We start from the raw sequence: 23,819 nt of genomic DNA on the forward strand, positions 1-23,819 counted from the left end.
CAAACCATGTGTGCAAAGCGGAGCAGAAAAACACCGCGGATCGCATCCCGGGGGGGCTGGCGGCGCCTGCTGCCCCGTTAGTGGGGAGCCAGTGGGAAAAACACAGCATTTAGGTGCATTTTAAACGAAAATGTCATAACTATTAAACCTAAAAAATAAGTAAATGATTTGCTCATTCATCGTGTTGCTTCGGTAAGTTTTTAAAAGGGTACCATTTAGATCAATGCAATATCACACGTGCTATGGATATCAATATTGTACTTTTATTATTATTATTACTATCATTATTATTATTATTATGTGTTTGCTTTTTATTTGTATAATATGTAGCATTGGTGGAGAAGCACACAGTCACGTTGTACATGCACAGATTCTACCATCAGTAACACAATGTTTGCACAATGTTTAATACGCTTCGGCTGTTCTACATATAAAGGCACATGTGTGACACATGCATATGTGTTCTGGTCCCTTCGATAAAGTGCTGGTCCGGTGCCGTTTGGTCGTTTCCAAACGGCACAGTCAGCAGCGTTATTAGCGCGTCCGGGACCGAAAGTGACATAATGGTTGCAGCAGCGGGGCGGGGTTTAAGCGGCTGGGCGGCCGGAGGGAGGGGAGGGATAGAGCTGGGGGTTTTCCGTGGCAGAGCCTATTCGCAGCGAGCGGGTTCACTACACCGCTGCGTACTGGAGAAGCGGCGTTGATTAGTGTTAGTTGGAAGAATGTCGCCGTGGATTTCTTCTATAATGCGGCTGTAAGACGGACGCCCCCCCCCCGCACCCATGGTTTACCGGCCCGGCATGCAGTCCGATCCGCAAAGCGCCCGCACTGGCTGCCTGGATGTGATGTTCGATGCGAGCGTGTGGAGGATCCGCAGTATCTGGGACGCAGTGAGGCTGGAGCTGGCCGGAGATGCCGGGCCGGTGGTGCTGCACAGCTTCACGCAGTTGGACCCCGACCTGCCGCTGCTGGAGGTGAGCGCGGCGGCCGCCGGGAGCCGGCTGTCTTTAGCTTGATGGTTTATAGCCTTACTCATTTATAGGCGATTTATTCTGCCGTGTAATTATTTCGCCCGCTGAAATTAACCAGCTAAAACGCATATCCTTCTTTAAATAGTAATTACACACTATGGAACCTCCCTTCACGGCAGGTTAGTTTTATACTATATACTTGTAATACACTGTAATTGCGCTGTCTGAGAGTGGTGTACCGGTGATTATCGATACAGTACCTTGTTTTGGAAATCTGACTGTCTTCCATGTGTTTATTGCGTTAATTACAGCTGTTTTAGTCATTTGTTTCTCATCATCACTTGGTTCATGCAAAGATGCTCGCTGGTCCACTGGACACATGCAAACAGCCCGCTTCACGACGGGGATTGTTTCTCTCATCTCTTCTGCATTTTCCCCTCGCCGATCCAGTCGCCTTCAGTCCCGCTTGGTTTTTTTTATCCTCTCTGAGTCCGCATCTGCCCAGTTCTTATTCATTCCCGTTTATATCATTTCTCGAAGAGAATCTGTACGATACCCTCAAGTAACAACCGTGTGACTGAAAGACATGTTAACCGAAAGAGATTTACATATATATATATATGTTGCTTTTGCTGAAGGTCATTATGTCCCATCATATAGCTGATTGTTTTTCTAGAGAAATTCAAGGCTTCCACAGTCATACGCCTCCTGGGAGCCGCGCAACAAACATATATAGATCCTTAATCACTGGGCTGCCGGTTTCGGCCGAAACGTCCTGGCTGGTTTTCAGCTTTGTGCATTTAAACGGACGGCTGCGTCGCTGAAGGTTTCCCAACCCAGCTGAGGGTTAACTGCATACAGCCATAACTGTTTTTTTGTGTTAGTGTGTGTTTAGTGTATTTTCATGCTTTAAGTCACGAGTTAAGTCTTTTGAACTTCGGCCTTGTATGGTGTCTGCATGTGCGTCTGAGGACCGGCTTATCAAGGCTGGGGTCATAATAGGCGACTTCACTACAAGATATAGCTGCTAATTGTATTTCACCCTTTGAGCTGCTGATTTCTGCTCACTGGAGTTTCCGGTACATCATACCAACATGCCTGTTTAGAAAGCTGCCGCCGATGTTTGGACCGTGGAATATGACCCACGTATGATCTCGGGACAAGAACTTGCGTTGTTGTGTTTGGAGCGCACTCCAAACCATATGCTGACAAGTTTGTTCTTTGGGCGGCTTTTCCTTCTAGAAAGAAACTTCTACAGACAAGAATTTTGGCCAGTCTGACATACAGAACACCCACAAGTGTTTATATTAAAAAGACAAAAACTCCATAGCTTCACATCTTCTCTGGGAGTTGTAACCCAAAACAAGAAAGTGAATAAGTGGCTAACTGCCAACTGATTATTAGACTGACTTTTCTGCCCTACCTGTCACACTCACGGGTGATCTACAGATCAAGCTAACCCTTCTTTTGGGAATTGAGAGACTTTTCAAGAACAGATGCATATGATGTAATAAAATCTGTGTTTTTGCTATAATATCCTTAGGGTGGTATTAATATGCAGCTGTTTCGCATCTTTTTTTTTTTGCAATATCCCATAATGCTTAGCTAAAGGTTTATTTTGTCAGCTTATCTAATGAGGGTCCATGCTCATTTTCATTCGTCCACTTTATCGGAGGTGATTGTGTAATAGTCTCCCTTGTGCCACAAATGCATAATGGGTGTCAGCTTTGGAAAAGCACCGGCATTGAATTGGCCCTCTGGGGTTATACCACCTACTACAAAAGATACTATATTTAGCCTTGGAAAGACAAGTTGGCATTTGTGGGCTGTTTCTAGTGTTGATGATGATGAGCGATGAGACTCATTAAAGATAGAGAACGCCTTTGGTCAGTGTGTCTCAAGCCGGAATCTGATTATTCCCTCCAGAACCCAATTAGCTAATTGAGGCTGATCTGCATTCTCTCTTTGAGCCTCCAGGCTTGCGCTCCAGATCGCAGCTTATTATTCCCAGTGTATTTGAGTATATGTTTGTAGGGTTGGGGAATCCCAGATTCGGACCGTGGGTTTTCTGTGGAACTGATTGTGGTAAGCAGGTAGACCAACTGCTGACCATGTCCTGTTGCTTGCCGGAGAGGTATTAAGTTCCAAACAGAAGTGATGCTGCACAAACAATGGTGTGACGCTATTTGTTTTTGTATGCGTTCCCCAGGACTTACAGACGCAGCAGAATATAGATGCCTGTTTGGCAAGAGGAAGTTAAGGGGAGCACATCCATATCTGGATTGCATGTTGTGCTGTTTTCGTTCTGCTTTCCTGGATAAACCACCCGTGGTCGCCCAGGTTGAAGGGCTTGGACTTTAATCGACTAGACGTGGAGCATGTGATAGTGCTTCAGTTCTCATTGGGGGGTCAATCCAGCAGCTCAGTCCGGTGATCCATCCCTGGGGGAGGCTAAACCAGGGACTCCATCTTGAGTAGTAATGGTTCTGGCGTGGTGCTGACCAGGCGTCGTGGATCTCTGTCCTCTCTCTGGGATAGATATTTCTGTCTTGTTGATGATGTCGTAACGTGAAGAGAACCTCTTGAATCCGCTGGATGTATTATCTATGGATGGTCGTGTATCGGGCTGCAATGTCGATGATACGAGGTTGTCACGGTGATCTAGGGGGCCATTCGGGATGCCAACACGGGCGCCTTTAAATCCCAGTGGGGGCAGTGTGGGATATTATAGCACCGCCCTGCTGGTGGCACTGCATAGCCCACGACCGTAAAAAGCTGAAGGCAGCCCACAAGTCAAAGGCAGGCCAGCAGCTTCTCAATGGGTGCTTTGTTTGCTTGTCCTGTGAAAGCCTATTCGGGTCAGAGTGCTTGGTCATTAAAACCCCAGCCAATTGAAAGCTCTTCCATGTGTGTTTTTATGCAGGAAGGTCCAGCACCGGCCAGCTTGTTTTCTCCTTAAATTGGCTGTTCAGGGAATTCCAAGCCCCCCTTGAACTTTATTGTTTTGTCCTCCCCCCATTGAACTAAGGATCTGATCTGCAGGAGGTCTGATATGGGTTAAGGGCCATCACTTTTGGGGGGGGGGTGTCGTCATGGTGTTTCCAGTGCAGGTACAGAGTGTTCTTTTATTTATAGAAGCATTAGGGTTAATGGCTCTGACTGGTTTGGTCGTGATGTGTGATTTTTATCTCCTGGAAAACCTGCTTATATCATTTTGGATGATTAGGAATGGATGAAGGCAGAAAGAGAGATACGTTGGGAGCCCTCCTGTAGTCTCTCTCACGGCTACAGTGTGGGGGGATGGACGAGGGGGCCAAAATGAGAGAAACAGATTAGTTTGGCGGGGGAGGGGCCCTAGGGGGGTGAGGAAAGTGCGTGTCTGTTTTTTTTCCCCGATTTTGTTCCAAATCCACTTCAGCTTTTCACAAACTCTCCATTTGAGCTGTAATCTGCCCTCCGAGCAAAACAACCACATCTCTGGAAAAAATACGATATGACAACTGCACCACTTCCCCAGAAAATGAGCTGCTGCGTAAGGGCAGAAAAGCCAGATCCCCCCACCCCCGCAGGGCCATTTGTCATATTTTGCCACAGGAGTATCTGTTTGAGTTACATACACACACAGATCTGTTTCTGGTGGGTGAGTCCGGCCGTGTTTTGTAGGAACGTCTGGAAAGGCCACGCTGGTACAAACCGGGCTCTGAGGATGAGGGGCCATCGGCACCACCTAGCTTCCCATTAAGCAGCTGCCCAATGACACCAGCTGACTCAGCTTTGCAGCTGATTTAAGTGCCTCTCTGTGGTTGGAGGTTGTTTCGCTGCCCGTGAAACAAATACCAGGGCATTCGCAACAGGAGTGGCTCCTCGGTTTGATGCCATGCAGAGTCGGAGGCTGGGGTGACTCTTAGCAGAGACGCGACACTGCAAATCCCATTTTTGGTGATGCCTGACTGGAAGGGGCAGTGCTTTCAGACCCCCAGGAAGTGCGTTGGGGTCATCCGAGGAGATGAAGGCTCTGAACTGGTCTGGGGAATGTGCGGGTTAGGGTGGAGGCGGGGTTACGACTACGGTTAGGGTGGGGTTACAGTTAGGGCGGGCTTATGGTTAAGGGCATATCCTGAGTGCCAGCATTTTTGCTTGTAAGAGCCTTTGAGATCACTGGGTTGCCACCCATCCCCTGAGCCCCTGGGGGGGGGCAGATAGCAGCGTACGGCTGGGCGAGGCTCCTCATCCACTCAAGGAATCGACATGCAACACCCAGACCTGCCAGTGACCGACAGTGAGATTAAAACACATGTTCACTGGAGTCCAGAGTGGTGCTGTTGAACTGAGCTGTGAGGGCATGACAACAGTATTAGTATTTATATTTGAATTAGTATTAGTACTCACACAGGGAATGATTTTCATTGTATAGTATAACTATTTACTGTGCATATGACTCTTAAATATTGAATGTGTTACCCGCATGGAGCCCCCCTCAGCCCAGAGAGGTACACTGCAAGAAGCTAGTGCCTCGGGTGTTTTTCACTTCATGAAGTCCTACCTTGAAAGGCAGAGGTGTTTCGGGCTGTCCTGTGGCTTCTGTACATCAAAGAGGAATGCGTGGGTACGAGAGAGAGGAGGCCCATAAACACCCCCCACCCACTCCCGAACCTGTAACTTCCTCTAAGCAGCTGATGAGGAACTGAGTCGGATGAGGAGGGGAAACCTCATGTTACCACGTGCAGCCATGCTGGAGCCCCTCCCTCTCAGATTTCAGGGGTCACGTTACTCCCAGCTTTGCGGAAATGTCTTATTTATAGGGGTTAATTTTTCTGTCAGTCAAGCTACTGGCAGCTGTGCTGTGCTGAGTCTGTTGTCTCGTGACTGAACGTGGTCACTGTCGTTGCTAGGGAACGCCTCGAGAAGTTTGTTAGTTTTTCGTTCAGATGTTTTCTGTCCTGAAATAAGAGCCACTCACTCCGCTTACAAACAAGCGAGTGAGAAAGTATGAAACTTTTGTTTGAAAATGACAAGAAGACATTCATATGGAATCCAGTGCCATATTTTATTTTGTTTACAGTAAGTAAACGGTTCCAGATGTTAGGTTTGTTGTGAGGGATAAATGAATCCCCTGAGTGTTGCGTTTATAATGTCAGTGTATTGTATTGTACTGTAGAGGGATTGTTCCTTTGATTCATTTGTTTATGCAAAAAATACTTATGTTGTGAAGACTATTTGATTAAAGGGAAACTAGCAGATTTCACAGTGCAGTCAGAGCCGCTGCTGGAATTCCATTCATGAGAAGAGGATCGCTGTGGAAACAAGGAAAATGAAAGGTGTGTGTGTTTGGGGGGGTGGTGTCAATTACTGCCATGGATCAGAATCCTGAGTGATGAGTATCAGCCCAGCCCTGTGAAGAACACAATGTCCTGGAAACGTTCGGGAGGTCCACTTGCACCTGACCTCTCTGACGGCAGACAACACGAGCATGAATGGGCAGGATGGAGGCAGGATGGAGGCGGAATGGGGGCAGGATGGAGGCAGGATGGAGCGCTAAGTTGGCAGCTGAAAATGGCTCATTGGCGCCTCTCTGCAAACCTCTTCCCTTGACAGCCATTGAGGGCGGGGTGGGTCGGGGGGGGGGGGGGACTATAACGCAATAAAGCGTCAGTGATTGGCACAACTCTGGGTATGTCTGCTGGGGGTGCACCCTTAGCGTCAGTGGGATCGCCGTCCCTGTTCCGATGATCACAGCAGGCTCGGCCGCTTTCGGCTCCCATTTCTGCTGGCGGATTTCCGACGGCCGCCGCTTCCCGGCCGCCTCTGTCACTCGCTTCCCCTTTTGCTCACGCGGCTCACTTTCCATTTTACGTGGGTTTTTTTTTTTTTGCACAGTGTGCTGTTCTGCTTTCACTCTCCCCTCCATCCCTGCTCACCTCTCTTCTTGTATTTCCCGGGTGCAAAATTCCTGTCATAAATGCACGCTAATTTACAAACGAAGGATATCCAGAAATTTGAGATTGGTCGGGTCCCATTTTCACGTTTTCCTTCACTGAAGAAAGAAATTTGCACAAATGGCACATAACTACAGATTGCCTCACTTAATCCAAGGGGATTGGATGCAAGAACAGCATAAACACACACACACACACACACACACACCGGGTTCAGACCAGAGAGCTGCTCTTGGCCTCCCAGCTGCGGATCTTGCTGTTGTAACTCTCTGGAAAGTTCCCAGACCGAATTGTTTGGGCTGCCGGCCTCCCGGTCTGCAGGGAATGTGTGGTGGGAAACACTCTGGGGTCACTTCAGCCTAGAGCTCCTCCTCAGAAACTTAATTAATTAAGCTGCAGCGACACACAGTGGGGTCTGCAGAAGCGCGCCAGCTCCCTCTGTGCGGATGCCGCTCACGACCGGCACCCCCTCCCCCCCCCAGTCCCACGCCGCGGACCCCATTCTGTGTCGGCTGTTGTTCACAGACTGCAGTGCGGTGAACGGCATGACGTCTTTGTTTAAGGACCCCCCCCCCCCCTTAAATCCACACTCGGCCATGATCTCCCACCCCCATGTCTCCTGATCCGCATCACGCCTGCGGGAATCCGGCAGGGACTCCCACCAGTGATCCATTGTCTCAGCAAAGAAAAACAAAAGCAGATGAAGTGTACAATCAGACCCCCCCCCCATGTGCTGGCATGATAAAGGGGAACAGACGCCCCCCCCCCTTGCCTCCTGGGACCGGACAGGTCTGCTGATGCCTGACAGCGGCATTGAAGCATGAGCTAAGCCTCTCTGGGGTCTTGTTCCCCCCGCTGGACTCCGATCTTTTCCGCAGCAGATGTCCTGAGGCGGCGGGGGGGGGGGGCAGCAGAGGGCTGGTAGGCTGCTGAACTTCATGGCTTCAGATACACTTGCATGGCCATTTAGGGGATTTTGAGATGAGTTCCTTTAAGCCTTTCGTAGGAGCTGTTTGTAGGTTTTAATTAGAGCAGCGAGAATCCAGGCCCCATGTCATGCTACAAGCCTGGAGGAGCGTCTGTGTGAGTGTGAGATACTTCCTATCTTGCTTCTCCAGCTTCCCATTACAGTGCCGCATTCCGGGCACTGCACCCACAGCTACATCCCTGCGCACGCCCTCGACTCCCGGGTACAGCCTCATAAACATCACTCGTTACGGCTCAGTGATGATGATGATGATGATGATGATGAGAATCCTTTATTGCTGTTGCAATACACCATGTCACTAGTCACAAGTACCAGCGAAAAAACTGGCCATCAACCCGACCACACATATACACAAACATCACAGTATAAGGGGTAGACAGGTCGGGAGACAGGGGCAAACGGAGAGAAGGAAAGAAACAGAATAACATGAGGAGAGAGGAGGAGAATAAAAAAACAGCCCCCAGACTGTACTCCAGTGGGGAGGACATTGTAGGAACCGAAAAAACACCTCAGCAACATAAGCATATGGTCACTACACCTTACAACATAAAATGACACAACTAGCAACAGGTGAGGGAAATGGGGAGGTGGAGGTAGTCCAGCATAGACAGACAGCCATCCGGTCCTGCAGCCATGTGGGGGCGCTGGTCAACAGATCAGCCTGTCCACGCTGGGGGAATGAAGCGGCGAAGGCGTGGGATGGGGGGAGGGTGCGGTAGTCTTTGGGATTGGGGGAGAGGAATGCAAGAGAGTCTCACTGCCTTGTTCTTCTGGGGGAGTTGTTAGTTCAGCAGCGGCCTTGGCCGAGGCCAGTGCTGATTAGGGGGGAGCCAAAACCTGATAGGATGGGGTTGTTTGGGTTTCCGGGAGAGAAGCTATAATCTCCAACTCCCCTAATGTCCACGCTGGTCTCCGCCATCCAATAATTTTTCCAAAGCCATGAGCTTCTCCGTGATGTTATCCAGTTTGCGATCAATTGTCACAGTCTGAGTGCTAACAGCTCTGCCCACTCCATCAATCATTCCAGCCAGCCTAGTGGGGCTTTGAGCGGCTGTCACCGTCTTCTTCAATCTTCAATAAACCAGGGCAATGCCTAATCCAATCAGCATAATACCTGTAATCATGGTTCCGAATAGGTAGATGTCTTCAATGTCCTCCACGGAAAGAGCTGCCAGGCACACGACCCTCCACTTCCCCCATCCGTCCATCGTGTAGCCAGCTGCGTACGTTCCTGCAGGACAGTCAGGTTCCCCCGAACCTAGGCTTCTCGTCGAGAAGATGGTGTCAATTGCGTTGAGAGACCAGTTGATCAAATCAATGATTTTACTTAGTTTGGAGAGCAGGGCTGAGAGTCTCTCTCAAAGTATGTTATGCTCCTTGTACAGAGCTGCCCTCAGAAAGATGGGGTTTTCACCTCCAATTCCAGGCCTTGGTTTCTGTGCCACTTAAATAGAAAGTGAGTAATTCTTTCCTGCCATCTGTATTTGAAGGTGTGTATAGTGGGCAGTTTACACCCTGAGATGGTTACTGCATTCTGACTCAGCAAATTGCAGGGGAAACCCAGCCAGCTAATGGAAGTAAAGCAAACGGATCCTGTCTTCCCGAACGGGTTATGCCAGTCTCAGTCCACTGGGCGGTTGAAATAGACGTTTGGCTGGAAGTTTATCAGACTCCAGGGTCCTGAGGGCCATTCCTGCTGCTCTCCTGGGGCTCACACAACTTCATATTCCACAGTCTTCGCCTGACATGGACCCGGGAGCACCGATGGGGCAGACATTATCTGTTAGCCGTGTTTTCTGATTCACTTCAAATCTTGCGTCAACGTGGTTGCCGTTACACCCATACGACATGCAGTTAGGGATCAGTCGTGTTTGCTGTTGGTCCTTGCTGCGGTGTGTTTGTGGTATTTCCCCTGTCTCTATGGAAACCCAGGGTAAGCCGACTCTGGGTCCGGCGGCTGGTTTACTCGGGTTCCTTTTTGCTATGGGCCTTGTTGCCATGGTGACGCCTCAGCCTGTCCCAGTTCGGGCTGCTGGGGGTGAGAATGTATCTTGAGAAGCCGAATTTTGCAGTTTTATGCTCATCTGTTTCCTTTTCTTAGCTACACATGTGTTCCTACCATGATATTACCATTAATGAAAAACTAAGATTATAACAAAAGATTTTTGTAAACAAATAAAATTAAGAACTACAACTACAATAAACGAAATAAAAATGATAGAAATCGCTTTCGAAATTACATGAAACTACACCGTTTTTTTAAATAGTTAATGAAACTACATGCAAAACAAGCGTCAAACTTTCTGTTGCCATTTCTGTTACTTGTCTTTAAAGCCCATTAATAATCTGCACCGTTTATTCATGCAGGATTCTCTAAAGACCAGACGCAGAAAATGGCTCTACAACTTTCACTCTGTCGCTAGAAATAAAATGACTAAAACTGAAACTAAAACAAAAAAAAACAATGGAAATGTATCTTCAAAATATGAGCTAATAAATGCACAGTGAAAACAAGCTAAAATTAAATTGAATTTCAGATGAAAGCCGAACATAATACAAAAAATAAATACTCATCTGCAATAACACTAGTTGCAACACAAATATGTGTGTGTGTGTCTGTGCTCCTCTTATTTCAACAAGCAAGCTAAAAGCCACAGAGTCTATTCTAAAACACCTCAGACGACATTTTTTTTAAGTGACCATGCTGCAGGCAAATTGGGCGTCTGCCTGTCACCACCCAAACATAACCCCTCCCGAAACGAAGAGCTCCCCTTGTCGCCATAGCAATGATTAACATGAGTAGGTGCCGCGTCATAAGAGATCGCATCGTATTTCACCACGGCGAGTCCAACGTGGCGTAACTCGGCAGCCGCTGAAATGCTGTTATTTTGAGCTGAAATGGAAAAGTCTCTCTTCCTTCCTGCTTGTGGTTTTACTCAAAGTATCGATACATTTTTCCTGTCAGCACTGCGTTCAGTGTGAAATGGGTACAACACAGAGAGGTCAGTTCTCCTTGATTTGGTTTATTGCTACAGAGAGTAACCGATAGTCACCGTGGAGATAAACATTTCATCCATTGGTGCAGCTAGATGTCTATCAATTCAGTATGGACTCTGATTGGTCTGTCACGTGGATGCCCAGACTGCTTTCTGTGTCCCCTATAAGGGACTTGTGTCTCCCTAGGGACCAGTCGGATTCTTTCTAGAGGCTGCACTTAATTTTAAGTAAATCTTTTGTCTAGCACTTGATCCGGCCTTGGGAAATGGTGGGGGACTGCAAAGTGCAGGAAATCCGTCCTTGCTGGAAAACCTCGGCTGATACCCCTACAGTTTCTGCAGCACACGCACTGCCAGGGTCAATGTGACACTGCGGCAGTCCATCGCACAACAAGGACCGCCCCCCTCTATTTGAGGGTGACCAATCATAGTGCATACAGGGCAGGAAGCATATCCTGATTGGCTGACAGCCGGGGGCCGAGTCACGCAAGGCTTGGGTGTGAGTGCCTCCAGACAAGGCCGACGAGGTGGGGGTGGCACTGGGGGGGGGGAACAATGCAGCATGTGTCTTTTTTTCACTGCCCCCCAGTCGATGTCTGGGCTTCTTGGTCGGTCAGAACCCTCCACTTTGCCACTGAATCTTCTTTTTACCACAACAGAGCACATTATTCCAAACAAAGGAAGAGACACCCCTCTCATTTTAGATCCACCACTTGAAGGGCATCAGGGACGGGGGGGGGGGGTGATCTGCAGAGGTGGCAATTTCAAGTCCAGAAAGTAATAATCCAGACCATGATTTACTTTCAACCAACCAGTTGAGTCCTCTGTGACTGTGACTCTTTATGCTCAACTGGTTGGTTGAAAGTAAAACATGGTCTGGATTTGTACTTTCTGGACCTGAAATTGCCACCTCTGGTGATCTGTCTTTTTGCTGTGACCCCCTTGGTTCCAGCTGCCCGTTTATCTGGCTTTGGAACTGAGGCCAAAACAGACGTGAGACGGATTCCGCCTGCACAGAGCCCTGCTTTGTGCTGCAGTGGCCTTGTGTGTTTTTTTCCCTTTTTTATTTCACTCCCCAGGCTTTTTTTGGGTTTGTTCCGGACAACAAAATCAGGAGGGTGTCCGTGATTTGTGGGGGGGGGGGGCAGAGGGGACGGTATTTTGAACGAATTCTCAGCATTCTCCTGCTGCCTAATTCTAATATTCCACTTCCTAGCGTTGATCCAAAACAGCTTGTGGTATTACCCATGATGGATAATGTGCCGCACTCAATGGTCCAACAGCAGGCCCAGTCACGCACACGAACCGTCTTTAAGGTCCCAAGTCCACATCACTCACCGCCCATCTCTCTGTGGCAGAACTCCACCCAGGAGATCGGGGAGGAGGCAGAGGTTGGGGCCATCTACACCATCACCCTGCGGAAGGTGCAACTGCACCAGACAGCCAGCAAGGGGCAAGCGTTGGCTGGGCGTGGAGACGGACGCAGCGCTCAGCCTGTACGAGACGTGCAAGGTGCGCACCATCAAGGCGGGCACGCTGGACAAGCTGGTGGAGTACATGGTGTCCGCCTTCCGGGGGAACGACTCCACCTACGTCACCATCTTCCTCTGCACCTATCGCTCCTTCGCTTCCACCAAGCAGGTGCTGGACCTGCTGCTGGACAGGTACGGAGAGGCCGTGGATCCGTGGTCTCCTTAGAGGGCCCCCATCTGTCTCCTTTAAAGCCAAAACTTGATTTTCTTGTGGGCTTCCCTTTAAAAACATTTGCCTCTAGTCTGAAAGGCTGTTGCCAAAGCATTCTGGGATAGGGCTGCTCATTAAAATACTGTCCTCTTGACCGGCCTGCTTTTCTGTCTTGCAGACACGCCAAGCTACAGCAGACCGGGGCAGAAGGGCCACGGATGGCACAGGACGACCGAACTGAGAGGAAAAAGTGAGTTTTTTGGGAGGAAAAATAGGGCACTGGGCTGTGGGCGTCCTCTGTCAGCACAGGGTCTCCACCTGTCCTCCACGCTTAGTATTGTTTCGTGTCCCCCCCAACCCCACCCCACCCCTTGCAGTGCCATCTCGTCCATCCTTGGTGCCTGGCTGGATCAGTATTCTGAAGACTTCTGGAATCCTCCGGAGCACGGCTGCCTGCAGCGCCTGGTCCCCTTCGTGAAGCTGCACTTTCCTGGCTCGGACCTGGAGCGCAGAGCATGTGGCCTGCTGGCCCCAGTACCGCCGGAGCCAGCACCTGGAGCCCCCGCCCGGAGGGTAAGCGAAGACCAGCATGGGGCCATCCGGGGAGAGGAGCAGATGGGAGAGCAGGTATCCCATAATACACCCTGCTAATGCCGTATCCATCCCCCTCAGGGCTCGAGCATGTCAGCTGCCCCTTCGCCATGCTGGAGGAGAGCGGCTTCGAGGACGAGAGGCCCGACTTCCTGACCTTTGACCCTGTGCTGGTGGCGGAGCAGTTTACGCTCATGGACGCGGTGAGGGATGCAGGCGTCAACGAAATGGTGCCCCCCTACTGTTCGCCTAGGCACCTAGCCCATTGTCCAACCTGGGTGATGATAGGACCTTCCTAGCATAAGAGAATATTAATTATTAATTAATAATTAACAGAATTAACACAACCCTACACCATCACATAGTGCTTCATCTTCTACAGCAGTGTTTCCCAACCTGTTCCTCGGGGACCCACAGAAGGTCCACGTTTTTGCTCCCGGGAGCTGAGAAGGAGCAAAAACATGGACTATCTGTGGGTCCACAAGGACCAGATTGAGAAACACTGTTCTAGAAGAATCCAAGCGCTTCCCTCTTTATGTTCTCCGTGAATGACCATGGCCCCTACACCCCCATCCCTTTCATCGAGCTCCATCACCTCATGTCTAAACTCCACTAACTCTGAATTCCTTCCTTTCTGCCCCTCCTACCCCTTCCTGACCCCCCCCAGGAGCTCTTTAAGAAGGTGGTCCCCTACCACTGCCTGGGGAGCATCTGGTCCCAGCGGGACAAGAAGGGCAAGGAGCATGTGGCCCCCAGTGTCCGCGCCACCGTGTCACAGTTCAACTGTGTCACCAACTGTGTCATCGCCTCGTGCCTGGGGTGTCGCTCGCTGAAGCCTGCACAGCGCGCCAGGCTGGTGGAGCGCTGGATCGAGGTGGCCAGGGTAGGGTGCCATTTTGGGGTGCGTGTGGGGGGGGGGGGGTTTCAGGTGTACCTGGATTATTGATCCCCCCCCTTGGTGTTCGTAGGAGTGTCGCATCCTGAAGAATTTCTCCTCTCTGCGAGCCATCCTCTCCGCCCTACAGTGCAACTCCATCCACCGGCTGAAACGTACCTGGGACGAGGTGTCCAGGTGAGGGGGGAGGGGGGGGTGACATGTGACTGTACATGTCTCCATGTGCGATAGAAGGCGCCGTTTTCCTTGCTAACTTGCTCTCCCTCGTTGATTTCCCCCCATACAGGGAGAGCATTCGCATCTTCAGTGAGCTCTCAGAGATTTTCTCGGATGAGAACAACCACTCGCTCAGCCGGGAGCTGCTGATCAAGGTGAGTGTGACCCCCCCCCCCCCCATATTCTGCACCCTAACCCGCCCCACCCTCTGTACCTTATCCCACACTGACTCACACACCTTCCCCAGCGATAATCTGAGTGCCATAGGGGATTCCCCAACTGCCATACGAACTTTTGCAAACCACTTCTACTTTCCTAAAACGACCTTTGCGAATTAGTCTGTTTTTCTGCTGAATCATCCGTGAGGGACCTGAATACGAAGGAGACCAACGCAGCATTACGTTATTCTGAACACACATGGCTTAAAACCATGTCTTTAACACATAATGCATTCTTATCTTAGTGTTAGATTGTAAGGTTATTTTGAATAGTGCAGCCTGATTTGCCTAGATACGTTATTTCTTGGTGAGGCTCTGTTGTTTAATCCATTTGTGTATATCGACTTGTACGTGAACCATCTGCTGGATAAATATATGCAAACATATTTTCCATCTCTACATAATCATCGCTTTCATGCCCCATAACGCTGACTCACCCACTTACCCTATTATGCAAACTGCTTAGTCATAAAGGCCAGGAGTGATTTCCCGTTAATGGCCCACATGCTCACCCTCACCTTCATTAACCCAGAGGCCATCCCAGTTCTCCCAGTAAACAAGAACAAACAGAAAATGCTTCCACATTCTCCTAGTAGTGCAGGCAGGATCTGGTTATATACCAGAAATCACTCTGTAAAAGAGTTCAGCCTCTTCGATCCTTAATGAATCCTTACATGGGTGATGATGTCACGCTGCTTGTGGTGGGATTGTGGGTACAGCGATGATTCCGGGTTGAGCTGCTGGTCCATTGGCTTGTGGTGACGCAGCGCCCTACGTGCCCAGACGGGGGGCCCAGCTCTGCATTCTCTGGCTTCCTTCCAGTGCTCAGGGCGTGTCTCCATGCTGAGTGCTTCTAGAATGTGTGTGAGGGGGAGGGAGGGGTGGGGGGAATTCCCTGATGACACGCAAGAACGTGCCCGTGAGGGATACCCCGGGGCAACACCCCCCACCCGCAGGGCATTATCTCCCCAGGACATGGCCGACATCTCCCTGCACCACATGCTCAGCTATATTACATCATCCGAGTTCCTGACCCGCATGTTTCAGCTTAATTGGGCTTGACCGTGTACAGGCTGAGTTTGAAACGGAAGGCTTCCCCGTACTGGCAGGAAGAATATTCTCTGCTCTCCTTTGTCTGTGGCGTTCATGACCTACTGGGAAGGGAACTGCATTTATCTCTGGCTGAGATCCTCGCAGGGACGTCGCTGCCTTGCTTTGCCCTCAGGCGGTTCTGCTCCGCTTAAAAAGCCCAGCTGAGCTATAGAAGGGTTTTAGGCCAAAGTGCCAGCCAAGTGTCTGAAGCACGATGCGGACATGACCTCATGACCCCCGGGTGTCTTTGGCCCCTGCAGGAGGGAACCTCGAAGTTTGCCACCCTGGAGGTGAACCCCAAGCGAGCGCAGAAGAGGCATCAGCAGCAGAGGGAGCTGGTGAGACACTGGGAGCACTGGGGGGGAGGATAACAGCTGTGGGGAACTCGGTCTTCACCCCCCAGATTATCGCACTAGGTCTGAGTAGTTTGCAGCCTCTGTATGTGGCTGCACTTCCATCGTCTGGGTAAATTCTCATATTCCCACTAGGCCCCTTCACTCCTGGTCACATAACCTTCCTGATAGCCCACAGACCAGAGATTCAGTAACAGCAGTGAAGTGTCCCATTAAATTTGCACAGGCCTGTGACTTCACAGGAATCACTTTCTGAAGCGTAATCTTACTGATTCTGAATAGTAGCTTTATTTCCGGTTATTTTTTCCCATAATCCTTCCCGTAATGAAGGGCTTTAGGAAAGAAGGATTTGGATTAACAATCTGGAGTAAGAGTTTGCTTAAACAGTTGGCCCCTAGCACCCACTAGTGGTTGCAATATAGAAATTAAAATTGGTTTTCGCTGCAACTCCTTAATCACATTCCCAATGAGAGGACTGATGGGTTTGAACAGCTGACAGGAAGGTTACCCTAAAAACCCGCATACATGCGCTACGCTCGGCCACACCTGGTTTAAATCAAGTTCTCTGCTACTGTCATTTCAGAAAATGGGCTGATTATGTAAAACGACAGTCTTCCCTTGTAGTATAAGACTTAACTGACGTTATTTCTGGTGAACCGTGTCTGTGCTCATCTCCTATCTTTGTGTCGGCAATTCCTGTTCATCTTACTCATTGTTTTGTCGTTTCCTTGACGACGTAGTTCAGTTCAATGGCAGAGTTTGGCCTTCATAAAACCGCCTGTTAGTTAGCCTTGAGGTTGGCTGGGTCGCCAGTGAGGGGGATGTGAGTTTATGCGCGGTTTTTAGGCTGGAGCCCCAGCGAGCTGGACCCAGCATGTGAAGAATATTCAGATCACTGGCTTCAGCGTGCGAGACAACATTTTCGTTTACAATTCCAGGGTGTGATGCAGGGCACCATCCCCTACCTGGGCACCTTCCTCACCGACCTGGTCATGATGGACACGGCCATGAAAGATTACGTGGAGGTACGTCCGGCCTCCCTCAGTCTCTGCAGTGACTTCCACCCTCGGCGATCTCTGAGCTGATGATCCTACCGATTCTTCTCCTGTATAAATGTATAATTGTCACAATAATCATACACAGTAATTATACATAATAATTATGTATTTATAATTGTAGCAGTAATTATACAGGATAATTATACACAATAATTGTTAATTTATAATTGACTCATACCCTCTCACAAGTAGCTGAATAATATGGGCAAATTTACTTTCTTGTCTCGTTTAGACTGATTAATTTTACATCACTGCAGTGTGACAGGGACCCTTTATGGACTCTCTCTCACTCTCTCTCTCTTTCTCTCTCCATCTCTCTCTCTTTCTCTCTTTGTAGGGTGGGCTGATCAACTTCGACAAGAGAAGAAAGGTGAGTCTTCCTTTCGATTTCAGTCCTGAAATGCTGGGAACTAGATCACTGGAGAACAGTCTGCCCTCTGACCCCCGACCTCTGACCCCTGACCTCTGACTCTTGTGTGTGTAGGAGTTTGAGGTGATTGCACAGATCAAGCTGCTTCAACTGGCCTGTAATAACTACAGCTTCACGCGGGACGGGCGCTTCAGGGAGTGGTTCTTCAGCTTGGGGAAACTCACTGAGGCAGAAAGGTAAGCTGGACTCAAGATGTCTGCTAAACACTCAATGTATCTGACTTCCCACCTTTCTGAGAGCTTGTTTGCAAAGCAATGACATTCTGACCACTCGTAATAAAAGAAGTCTCGTGGGAAGCAGACCAAGAGAATCCCTTCGTAAACAAAGCTGAATTTAACATTGGTTGCTATGACATCAAGGCAAGCAAAAAGGTACCGCATGAATGAACCTAACCCCTGACCTTTGACCCTTGACCTCTCTCCAGCTACAGCCAATCATGTGAAATTGAGCCGCTGTCAGAGTCAGCCAGCAACACGCTGAAAGCCAAGAAGAACATCAGCATCATGAAGCGCTGGAGCGAGTGAGTCCCGCGACCCTGCGTGCGTCATTCGCTCAGGCCCTGGGCGTCCCTCCGCTAAACGCCCCCAGGCCATCCTTAGGGGTGTTGCCCTGAGACAGTAGTTAAGCTTTTACATAAACAGTATTCCGTTGATCTGGCAGAGGCTTTTTCCAAAAAGTTCTGTGGCTTAAAGCTAAGAAATCTGAGCTGGACATAGTCACATGGCAATACAGGGTAAGTCAGGTCATTGACACAGAAAACTGCAGTGACTGGTAGCTTTAGCCACTGCATCACCTACTGGCCATGGTAGCAAAATTGCGTAAAAACGTTAATACCTTGATAAGTCTTCAAAGTGCTTGATCTGCGTGTCATGTTTTGCTGTGGATGTTTAGGGTGCAGATATACTGTCTGGACAAAAGTATTGGGACAGCAGCCTGTCCAACATCTCACTCAAATCAAAGGGTATTAATATGAAGCTGGCTAACCCTTAGTTGCTATAGCAGCCTGTCCTCCTCTGTAAAGGCTTCCCATTAGATGCTGGAACATTGCTGGCGGGCTTTGTTACTGTTCAGGTTGGGTATGGATGTTGGGTGATCTGGTCCCTGTCTGTGAGCTTGTGTGGCCCCCACATCGCAGCTGGACCTGCTCACAGATGTTTCCACTTCATAATCACTTCACTTGTGGTTAATCAGGGCAGCTCTAGTAGGACGGATATGAGGAGAACCTACTTGTTGGAAAGGTGTCCAGTGGTGTCCAGTGACCTCTAATTAGTACAGGTGTCCATGTAGTACATGTTGTAACGTGCTCCTCCATTCTGTCTGGCAGTCGTCAGTCAGTCTTCGGAGATACCAGCTGCGGAAGTCCCCACTCCAAGTCGTTTGAACAGCTGCGTTACTCGCCTTACGTGAGTGGGCCGGGGAGCGGTCCGGGGGATGGGGCCGACTCCCTCAGCGTCACCTCGGGCGGCTCCAGCAGCTCCGACACGGAGGACGTCAGCGTCAGCTTCATCTCCGACTCCCCCGATGGCCACGAGAAGAAGGTACCGGCGGCCATGCTATTCACCGCCCATCAAATCGCAATATGGTGCAGTTTCTCTGAATTGCTGAAACACTAAACTCCATTCTTGGGACAAAACTGTCAATTTCCAAAATTGATTTATGGAATCGATCACTCATTCAGCGAAATTTTAAACAGTGTTCAGTTGGTTAGACATGATTTGCAGATCTGAGTCACACATTCTCATTCATTAAGACACATTTTGCACCCCGGTGAATTTCAGTGCCACACTGTTTAACTTCAGCAGGCCGCAGAAGTTAAGCACAGCCAGCACACAGTAGTCAGCATTTAGACACGACGAACTGTTTACATATTTAAAAATGAGTAGGAGCCAAAGGGTGACTAGAACATAGAATATGTGCTGGATGAGAGTGCAAGTTCTGCTATAGGTGAATCGAATTTCGATGTCAAGGTCTGGATGGGACACAATCAAGGATTCTTCCCCCATTGTCTAGAAAGGGAGAGCATTTCCTGTGATACCGACAAAATTCCCTGTCCTGAGACATAACAATGGCAGAATGAATATTCTTGCTTGACTTTGGCTTGGCAGCTGTACAACATTTTATTGTAGTGTTCCTTTCATTTGGATTACTTTGTCCTTTACATTAAATATTGCTTTACTTGTAATTGTATACAAACATTTTTACTAAACAATTTTTTTCTGTTTTTTACTTTACAGTTTTGTAACAACATACAAAATACCATTTCCGTGATAAGCATGTTTCTCTACATGCCAGCGACAGTTTTGCCTGGCAGTATTTTTAGTTTTCACTGTAGTGTTTATGTGTTCACTGGCTTGATACGTGATCTGTGTGCAGTGTTTGATTGTCAGCAAAGATCAAAGATAGAAGATAGATTTAAGTAAATTGATTTTGCAAGAGGGGTAAAAAAGATTTTGTGAAAGTGGTTTGAAAACTGGGTTTTGTGTTTAGTGTTTTTCAGAAAAGGATGGAAGTTGTCAAGGAATGTGCTTTAGCAATTCATAAAAACTGCAAATAAACCCGTTCCTTATATACGAGATGCTGAAGCAGCATGTTGTGCTAATGAGCTAGCTAGCTACGATAGTCTTACGCTAATTGCTAGCTTTTCGTTTAGTTTTTGAAACATCTCGGTGAGAGAAGTTTCCGTGCAGAGAGTCAGATGTTGAGCCACACTGTTGACGCCTGGGCTTCTCTCTCTCTCTCCTTGCTCGGTGGTGTCACCTGCTGGCCAGTTGTGGGAGTGCACCTCACTGTCCTCATTGGACACGTCAGGCATGGGCTCCAGCTCAGCCTCCAGCAGCACGTCCTCGTCCTCGGTGTCATCCACGCCCGTGGCTGCCTCCCGCTCCCACAAGCGCTCCGTGTCGGGCGTGTCCAGCTACTCTTCGCTCTCGCTGCCACTTTACAACCAGCAGACGGACGACTGCTGCATCGTGCGCATCAGTCTGGACCTGGACAACGGCAACATGTACAAGAGCATCCTGGTAAGTGCTGACCTCTGACCTCCACGTTATCATTTTAACAACTTCCTGTGAGAAGATCTGGGCGGTTAAATTCAAGTCAGGTCAATCTGGTGTGTAGAACCATGTGACTTGGGGAATCTGGCATGGGCTGGGCCCTTATTAAGGAATTCTGTTATTTTTAGAGAACCATGCGCTGCTGATTTAAAAACATCGCACAAGTGTTTGGCTCTGATATGTAGCAATTCCTGTCATTGATGCCAAGATAAAAAAAATACAAAAAACAATTAGACGCTAACATAAAGAAGCACACCATGACAACCTGGCCTCCTGAGGTGTTTCTGAATGTTTCCGGCTGTGTCTTAGGTGACCAGCCAGGACAAGACCCCGGCGGTGATCCGGAAGGCCATGGTCAAGCACAACCTGGATCGCGAGGCGCCAGAGGACTATGAGCTGCTGCAGAAGATCTCAGATGAAAAAGGTGGGCGTCACACTGTCTTAAAACCGGCCTTTTTCATCCTTAATTTAGCTTTTTGTTCTGCTTATTCTGCTTATTCGCAGCATTTAACTGTGCTGTTCTCTCTCTCTCTCTCTTTCTCTCTCTCTCTTGCAGAGCTGAAGATCCCGGACAACGCCAACGTCTTCTATGCCATGAACTCCTCCGCCAACTATGATTTTGTCCTGAGGAAACGTGGTCCCCCCAAGCCAGCGAGGCCCAAGACCGTGTCCAGCTCCACATTACCGCGCATGAAGCACCGGGGTCTCAAAATTGCCAAGGGTCTATTCTAAGTCTCCCACTGCCCCCAGACCCACCTCCTACATCCCGCCGCTAACGACTCCACCCCGGTATGAAACCGGCCAGCTGCCGAGAGACGGACTCATGTCTCACTTTGACAGGCAGAGGAGCGGGCCAATTGGGTAGCTCCGTTTCTGGTTCTGTGTCCGCCGTGGGATCCAAGGTAAAAGGAGTGGTGGAATTCGAGGTGCCCCAACACTGCACCCGACTGAGAAACTGATACTTTCCACATGAAAAGAAGCAGTGATGAGGTCTAACACTAAACTTCTGAGTCAAATGGTGGATCTGGCCTCTGTCAAGGGCTTGGCTGTTGCTCAGTCCAATGACGGAGAAAGCGTGTGACCTGCTGGGCATGGCTCCCCCTGGTGGCGCTTTTAAATGAATTTACAAACCTGAACGGTTTCAACTGAGTGTTCTCAAATACTGTGGAAGGATGTCACTTCCTGCAGCCTTTGTGGAGCACAGGAACTGAACATGTTGGAAACATGAAAAGGGGCATGGAAACGCCAAACCAAGAGCAAACCGATCAGCTGTGTTTGAACTGAGCCCCTGTGATGTCTAATTGCTGACACGTTGTTATGGTAACAGTGTTATTTTGTGATGTTTCTGCTCACGCTGCTCACCTGCGAACAAACCGCACGTCCAGCTTCTGGGTGCATGGCTTTAAACGGGGGGGGGGGGGGGATTCCAAAAACAAAGACGTTCCCCATCTCCCACATGGCCATGAAAAGCGCATAAAACATCTTTAATTTGGCAGTGCAGTTTGCATTGGCTGCAGCCTGGGGAAAAAAGGCTGAAATCAAACCAAATCCCATGTTTTATCCACATTTACAGTCACAAGTGCTGAGCGAGTAAGTCAAGTAACAGTATTTGGTCCACATTTGGAAATGAAGTAAGGAGGTTTTGGTGGACGCTGGCCTCAGGTTTGTCACAGCCCTGGAGAGCTGGGGAGGGGTGTAGAAATTGACTTCTTTTTGCCCTCTAATTTTACCACCTGGTTTACAAATACTTCAGCCAAACACCACGCAGCAGAGCCAGATTTTGTGGATCTGCTGAATATTTTTTGCATATTGAGTGTGGAAGAACCCAGTGCCATGTTTCTGTCACTAAGAATTAGGAGCTAAAATTTCCAATTTTTTCGGTACAGAATCACAGGGAGCCTGGAGCCAAAGCTCAGGGTACAATGCAGGGGAACGAACTTCCAAATACCATTAGAGTGTAAGTGTGCAGGGGACAGGCGTCCCGTCCAGGGTGGCCCCTGCTTTGTCCTCTGTGGGATGGACAGGCGTCCCGTCCAGGGTGGCCCCTGCTTTGTCCTCTGTGGGATGGACAGGCGTCCCGTCCAGGGTGGCCCCTGCTTTGTCCTCCGTGGGATGGACAGGCGTCCCGTCCAGGGTGGCCCCTGCTTTGTCCTCCGTGGTATAGGCTTCAGTCTCCCCCATGAACCTGAATTGGGTAAGGGGATAGAATTAAGGATGAATTTTCTATTTTTTGTATTTTTATAAAGAAAAATTTCACAGAATGTCTTCCCCTTTATTTTCATGCGCAGGCTTGTATTTATTGACTGTATATAGCATTGTTGTGTAGTGTTGTATGTTTCATTTCCATTGTAATTGTACATAAATGTATATACATGTACATACATATTTAGATTATATATATAAATATATAAATATATATATATACAAACACTAAGTTTCTAACATTGTGGGTTCACCCATCTCCTAATTGCTCTTGCCTTTGGAAATACTCATGGCCAGACTTTTTTTAATACAGGAGTGATTGCTAATCATTTCCCGCTAAGTGCAATTTGTAATGTTGAAGATAAACCTGTGTAATAAATACCAGTCATATTATTAAGAAGTGCGAACGGTTGTCTTGATTTATGGCACCTATGAGTCACCCCCCCCCTCATCCCCACAGACTCGGAAAGGGAGAGATTACATTTTTTTATGATTAGACAGACCATCCAGTGCACGTCGTTACCTACTTACGACTGAAAGCCTCCTGCTAGTCTTATGCCTACCAATAATGAGACCTTTGAATCTTTAATTCCAATAAAACACTCAGAACATTTGAGCTTAATTTTCTCCTGTAAATCCTCTACTAGCCTCGTACAAAATTCTTCAAGGAAATTGCACCACAGATTAGCACTATTGTGTTAAATGTGTTAAACTCTTCTCTTAAGCTTGGATATGTTCCAAAACCTTCTAAAATGGCTGTTATTAGACTGGTCCTAAAGAAACCAAATCTTGAACCTAGTGTTTTAGGAAAGTATAGACCTATCTCAAATCTTCCTTTTATTTCAAAGATCATGGAAAAGGTTGTAGTTCGTCAGTTATCCTCTTTCCTACAAAAAAATAATACTAATGAATTGTATCAGTGTGCCTTGTGATGGGCTGGCCCCCCATCCTGGGTTGTTCCCTGCCTCGTGCTCATTGCTTCCGGGATAGGCTCCGGATCCCCGCGACCCAGTAGGATAAGCGGTTTGGAAAATGCATGGAATTATATCAGTCTGGTTTTAGACCAAACCATAGCACAGAAACTGCTCTAGTCAAAGTAATGAATGATTTACTTGTGGCTTCTGACCGTGGCTGTGT

At 48.6% G+C, this 23,819-nt stretch overlaps 1 protein-coding gene across 1 annotated transcript; it reads left to right on the top strand.

The window, feature by feature from the left end:
* The first annotated feature begins 635 nt into the window (after positions 1-635).
* Positions 636-23,082, top strand: ralgds (ral guanine nucleotide dissociation stimulator). The gene is given in 19 exon segments (XM_048989884.1): positions 636-974; positions 12,250-12,348; positions 12,350-12,555; positions 12,753-12,824; positions 12,952-13,105; positions 13,107-13,147; positions 13,263-13,368; positions 13,833-14,048; positions 14,134-14,237; positions 14,347-14,431; positions 15,847-15,924; positions 16,878-16,964; positions 17,335-17,367; positions 17,482-17,603; positions 17,852-17,947; positions 18,752-18,965; positions 20,196-20,447; positions 20,790-20,904; positions 21,037-23,082. Coding segments are annotated over 19 exon segments (2,448 nt in total). The 5' UTR covers positions 636-782; the 3' UTR covers positions 21,213-23,082.
* Positions 23,083-23,819: the final 737 nt, after the last annotated feature.

This window comes from Brienomyrus brachyistius, chromosome 2, assembly GCF_023856365.1.
Source record: "Brienomyrus brachyistius isolate T26 chromosome 2, BBRACH_0.4, whole genome shotgun sequence".
Taxonomy (NCBI): Eukaryota; Metazoa; Chordata; class Actinopteri; order Osteoglossiformes; family Mormyridae; genus Brienomyrus; species Brienomyrus brachyistius.